The sequence below is a fragment of the Pecten maximus genome, chromosome 8 (assembly GCF_902652985.1).
Source record: "Pecten maximus chromosome 8, xPecMax1.1, whole genome shotgun sequence".
Taxonomy (NCBI): domain Eukaryota; kingdom Metazoa; phylum Mollusca; class Bivalvia; order Pectinida; family Pectinidae; genus Pecten; species Pecten maximus.
In genome coordinates, this window is record NC_047022.1 from 3,652,422 (window position 1) to 3,659,248 (window position 6,827).

General features: G+C 38.6%; 1 protein-coding gene across 1 annotated transcript; it reads right to left on the reverse strand.

Annotated features, from left to right (window-relative positions):
- Positions 1 to 2,559: 2,559 nt before the first annotated feature.
- LOC117332884 lies at positions 2,560 to 4,937 on the reverse strand. The gene is made up of 2 exons (XM_033891948.1): positions 3,291 to 4,937; positions 2,560 to 2,565 (listed from the first exon to the last, which is right to left on the reverse strand). Exons 1-2 carry the CDS (start codon positions 4,935 to 4,937, stop codon positions 2,560 to 2,562), a joined length of 1,653 nt encoding a protein of 550 aa, XP_033747839.1.
- Between the last annotated feature and the right edge of the window lie 1,890 nt (positions 4,938 to 6,827).

Here is a 6,827-nt window from a genome sequence, read left to right on the forward strand (position 1 = left end):
GTGTATGGGTATACTGATATGTATGTATGGATATACTGATATTTGTGTATTGGTATACTGATATGTGTGTATGGGTATACTGATGTGTGTGTATAGGTATACTGATATGGGTGTATAGGTATACTGATATGTGTGAATGAGAATACTGATATGTGTGTATGAGTATACTGTTATGTATGTATGGGTAAACTGATATTTTGCAGGGATATACTGATATGGGTGTATTGGTATACTGATATGTGTGTATTGGTATACTGATATATGTGTATGGGTATACTGATATGTGTGCATGGGTATACTGAATTGTGTCTTTTGGTATGCTGATATTTGTTGATGGATATACTGATATGTGTGTATTGGTATACTGATATATGTGTATGGGTTTACTGATATGTGTGTATTGGTATACTGATATGTGTGTATTGGTATACTGATATGTGTGTATTGGTATACTGATATGTGTGTATTGGTATACTGATATGTGTGTATTGGTATATTGATATGTGTGTATGGGTATACTGATATGTGTTTATGGGTATACTGATGTGTGTGTATTGGTATACTGATATTGGTGTATAGGTATACTGATATGTGTGCATGAGTATACTGATATTTGTGTATGAGTATACTGTTATTTATGTATGGGTAAACTGATATGTGTATGGATATACTGATATGTGAGTATGGGTATACTGATATGTGTGTATTGGTATACTGATATATGTGTATGGGTACACTGATATGTGTGCATGGGTAAACTGATATGTGTATATTGGTATACTGATATGTGTGTATTGGTATACTGATATGTGTGTAAGGCTATTTGTGTATTGGTATACTGATATGTGTGTTAGGATATTTGTGTATTGGTATATGTATGGTTATACTGATATGTGTGTATGTAGAAAATGATATGTGTGTATGTAGATAATGATATGTGTGTATGAGTATACTGATATGTGTGTATGGGTATACTGATATGTGTGTATAGGTATACTGATATATGTGTATAGGTATACTGATATGTGTGTATGGGTATACTGATATGTGTGTATGGGTATACTGATATGTGTGTAAGGGTATACTGATATATGAGTATCAGTATTCTGATCTATGTGTTTATGCACACTGATATGTGTATAGGTATACTGATATGTGTGTATGGGTATACTGATATGTGTGTATGGGTATACTGATATATGTGTATTGGTATACTGATATATGTGTATAGGTATACTGATATGTGTGTATTGGTATACTGATATGTGTGTATAGGTAAACTGATATGTGTGTATGGGTATACTGGTATGTGTGTATAGGTATACTAATATATGTGTATAGGTATACTGATATGAGTGTATGGGTATACTGATATGTGTGTATGGGTATACTGAAATATTTGTATTGGTATACTGATTTATGAGTATTAGTATACTGATATGTGTGTATTGGTATACTGATATGTGTGTATTGGTATACTGATTTGTGTGTATTGGTATACTGATATGGGTGTATATGTATACTGATATGTGTGCATGAGTATACTGATATGTGTATATGAGTATACTGTTATTTATGTATGGGTAAACTGATATGTGTATGGATATACTAATATGTGTGTATTGGTATATTGATATGTGTGTATGGGTATACTGATATGTGTGTATGGGTATACTGGTGTGTGTGTATTGGTATACTGATATGGGTGTATTGGTATACTGATATGTGTGTATTGGTATACTGATATTTGTGTATTGGTATACTGATATGTGTGTAAGGGTATACTGATATATGTGTATCAGTATTCTGACATATGTGTTTATGCATACTGATATGTGTATAGGTATACTGATATGTGTGTATGGGTATACTGATATGTGTGTATGGGTATACTGATATATGTGTATTGGTATACTGATATATGTGTATTGGTATACTGATATGTGTGTATTGGTATACTGATATGTGTGTATTGGTATACTGATATGTGTGTATTGGTATAGTGATATGTGTGTATTGGTATACTGATATGTGTGTATTGGTATACTGATATGGGTGTATATGGGGCAAAGAAGTAATTCAAACAGTGTAAACAATAAGGTTTGTTAAATTTTCGATGCAATCCGCCCCTTTATCAAAACACAAAAAATCAGAAATACAATCACATAATATATATAAGAAGTACTGGAAATACAATATAATACAATAAGAATAATGTTTTAGTAACTGGAGAAACCACAATGAACCCTTCGGCAAACGTGGGCCGAAGGCGGATACTAGCGTGACTGCATCATGTTCAAACACTAGAACGCTATGCGACCAACGGCAGAGATATTTTGAATTCCCCCGCACGTGAAAGTATTCCGAAGAGTTCAAAGACGATTCGTCCCTTAACACTGCTAGTGGACGACATTGCATTTATATAAAAAAATGTTGCATTATCGTCTCTACAGTGATTGATTAAATATCGTGTACAAAGTCTGAAAAACTTTAGAAAAATATGTGTTAGATCATAAGAATTATAGAGCACACGTGTGAAAAAACTGCTACAAATATTTATCAAGACTGAAAATATAAGAAATACGAATGCCGAAGTGTCCCTACAGGACGCTACGGGAAACAGACGATTCGGACCAACCCGGACCAAGATGCTGCTGCATGATGGCGGGAGGCGACTAAATGTGAGTCTCAAAGAGCAACAATGAATAGATGCCCCAAAAAGTACAGCAATTATGAATAATTTAACAAATTGAATAATTAACTACATGAATTGTCAGATATAATGGTCAGATGGAGAGTATATCCAGAAGACGTCTTTAACGTTCGTTCATACCCCGAGGGTAGCAGGTTTGGAGATTGGTGATCCAGTATCTTTCTCTGGAACGACGTTTAGTTTCATTCCAGGTAGGACAGTGATCAATGGCAACCACCTGCATATCCTTCCAACTGTGACTAGGTAAATTGAAATGCCTTGCCACAGGAAAGTCTGGTCTGTTTTGCTTGATGGAGCAACGGTGATTGTTGATTCTGATGTTGAGCTTTGTGCTGGTTTCTCCAACATACTGCATTTTGCATTTTTTGCAGGAGAGGAGATATACAACATTGGCTGATGTGCATGTCAGTGTTTGAAAAATGTGATAAACACGGTTGTTTATTTCACATTTAAACGTGTCTGTGGACTCAGTGTATGGGCACAATTTGCACGTTTTTTTGCTGCATGTGTTGAAGGAGCCTGTTGTAACGACAGAGGCAGATGGATGTAATTTGCTGCTCACCACCAGATCTCTTACATTTTTTGGTCTACGATAGGCCATTAACGGTGGTTTTGGAAAGATCCGTTTGAGTGCAGCTGACGACTCGATGATGCGCCAATGATTATGTAAAATGGAAGAAATAGACGGCAAGTTAGGATGGAACGTGACAACACAAGGGACCCTTTGTGTCGGAGTTCTGACTTTGTATTCTAGAAGGCTGGCTCTGTCAAGTACCCTGACTTTGTCTAGTTCCCGATCTATCAAAGTAGATTTATATCCTCTAGCAAGAAGGTGTGATTTAAGTTCTGAGCATCGACGTTCGAAGACTGTATCATCGGACACTATCCGTCGGATACGTAGAGCTTGAGAATAGGGAATGCTCTTCGTGGTGTGTGAGGGATGACAGCTGGACGGGCGGAGATACTGGTGCGTGTCAGTTGGTTTGGAATAGAGGTCTGTGTTTATTTTCCCGTCAAGTAAGGTTGAACTGGTGTCTAGAAATGTGTTAGTTTCCGTGGAGACCTCTGCAGTGAATTTGATTGTTGGATGGAACGTGTTTGCGTGATCTATAAATTCATCGAGTGATGTCCGGTTCGAAGTCCATTTGATTTCAATATCATCGATGAATCTGAGCCAGCTGAATGGCTTAATTGGAGCAGATGCTAAAAGTTGGGATTCAAGATGTCCCATGAATACATTAGCATATGAAGGAGCCAGCTTAGTGCCCATAGCTGTACCACTGACCTGCAAGTAGTTTTCATTGTTAAACTGGAAGTTGTTGAGTGTGAGGATAAGTGTAAGTAATTCTACTAGACTATCAGTCGATGGGTGCTTATAACCACGGCGTTCCCATGCCTCCCGACAGGCATTAATGCCGTCCGCATGAGGGATGTTTGTGTAAAGAGAGACGACGTCCATTGTAACTAGCAGAGTACCTTCTGGTATGTTGCTGGATGGTGTTTTATTAAGATAATCGGTGGTATCTTTTATGTAAGATGGTAGATTTTCAACAATTGGTCGAAGATGGAAATCGACGAATTTAGAAATTTTCTCCGTCGGATGGCCTATAGAGTTGATAATAGGTCTACCCGGGTTTCCAGGTTTATGGATCTTAGGAAGGAGATAGAATTTCCCTGATAGAGCATTTACGGGACGCAGGAAACTAGCGGTATCTGCGTCTATATCCCCCTTGTTGAGTATTCTATCGATGGCCTCATTGATTAGTTTGGCGTGTTCTTGCGTCGGGTCCCTATCAAGTTTGCGATAGAACGTCTCGTTGGTAAGCTGACGGTTAGCCTCATTGATGTAATCACCCCTGTTCATAATAACCACTGCAGAACCCTTATCTGCTGGCTTGATAACAATCTCCGCATTATGCTTGAGTGCTTTGAGTGCCTGGCGTTCTGATGGCGACAGGTTGTCCTTAATTTGTTGAGTGCGATTGGAGTGTGTGGATATTTCCTCTTTTATTGCATTGATGTACGCTTCAAGAGCGGGTATTCTACTGGGTGGGGGGTTCCATGTACTTTTTTTCTTGAATGGATTAACCGGATGTACAACTGCAGGTGCTACTGATGGAGTATCCTCAACATCATCTGGGTCGTCGTCGCTTGCAAAGTGCACGCGCAGCCGGAGTAACCTATAGAATTTGTCCATGTCTTCAAAAAGTTCAGAATTGTTCATTTCTTTAGGGATTGGGCAAAAATTGAGGCCTTTGGACAAGAGGGCACTTTCTGATACTGTGAGAGAGGATGGTTGGATAGGTTGATGACTGTATTGTTAGTAGCTACAGACTTGGATATGGTCTTTCTACGTCGTAGTCTTCTGTTTCTGCCCTTTTTCTCCTTGTTGGTTGAGATAGTTTCCGTTTGTTGTAGATACGGTACTCCGTCGCGTTGGAATTTTTTCATTTGCTTCTGTTTGAGGGACTCTCGTTTAGTTTTTTCAAAATGATGTATCTTCTGCAGGTATATGCTACTTTGGTTTTCGGAAGTAGAAGAAACCAAGTGCTCAAGATTATGTGTGAGCTCCTTTGTGGCGGAAGATAGTTGACTAAGACAAACGCTCCGGAGTAGGTGTAACAGTTTTATTTGACACAGATGTTTAATATTATCAAAACGGGTCGCCGAGGATTTTGACAAAAGACCAATATTGGGGGAACATTTGAATCTTAAACCTCTAGGTGCAATGTTACCCTCGATATACGAGTTGTAATTGCTGAGATGATGTTGCAAGGTAACAACTCTTTGGGCTCCTCTTTTGGCTATATTATACAAGTGAGTTGGATCCATAACAGCAAGATATCAAAATATATATAACTGGACGATGACGATACGAAGAAATAACTGTACAAAGCAAGACAAAACAGTACAATATGGAAATACCGGATCACAAAATAGTTGGACTAATTTGTGATGCAAATATTACTTGATCAGGGTCAAAGAAGTAATATGAACAGTATAATCCAGATAACACTGGATCCTCACATAAATGTATGGAGGATACGAATTACTTGTAATGATTATATGGGGCAAAGAAGTAATTCAAACAGTGTAAACAATAAGGTTTGTTAAGAGTGAAGAGTTATCGCCCCTGAAACTAAGGTGAAGGGGTTTTTCTCTCGCTTCGAAGCTTTCGGTATTTTTGATGAAATACTGAGATATATGCAAGTTAGATATACGTGTCGATTGTATTATGCACATGATTGTGTAGGACTACAAATCTCCTTGACTTGAGTGGCGAGGATTATCAAAACTTAGAAGAAATGGCAATGTCGCAAGAGACATCAGAAAAAACGGAGGTCAAGATGGCGGGAAGAACTGAAGGCAAACCATCTTTTGCCAACATTATAAATGCTAGTAGCCAATACCATACAGAAATGGATCTAGCAGAAGGATATGGATCGGCCAAACCAATCTTTTTACTTGAAAAGGATATTTTTGGCCTGACTCAACCGCAAAGGAAAGACTGGCTCACCCACCAGGAACTTTACAAGGCTATTGCAGAAAAGATAGAGGCGAACCACGTATGTGGTCTGCAACGAACAGGGAAAATGTGGCGGATATATGTGGACAATATGAATGACCGGACCAAGCTGCTAACTACAGGTACTGTAATACGCAAAAAACTTGTTCATTTATTGTCCACAAATCCCAGGCGTCCAGATAATAATCCGGAATACACAACCAGAATCCGTGTTTCAAATGTACCCCTTTCGGCCGATGACGGGCAAATTAAAAGAGCGCTCACACAATACAAGTGCGTAATAAAGTCTATGTATCGTGAGAAGTTGAGGGTAGACAATAGACTAACAAATTGTGATACGGGAGACCGTATAGTGGTAACGGACAAACTAACCACCCCCCTCCCCAGAAGCATGAAAATTGGTAGATATAATGCAACCGTATTTCATTCGGAGCAACCAAGACCAGATATACAGATTGATACCAGTAATGCGATCTGTAAAAAGTGCTTACAGACAGGGCATGTGATCAAAGACTGTAGAAATGTATGGGTATGCAAACACTGCAACATGCCAGGGCATCGTATGATGGACTGTCCCACCATACTGCA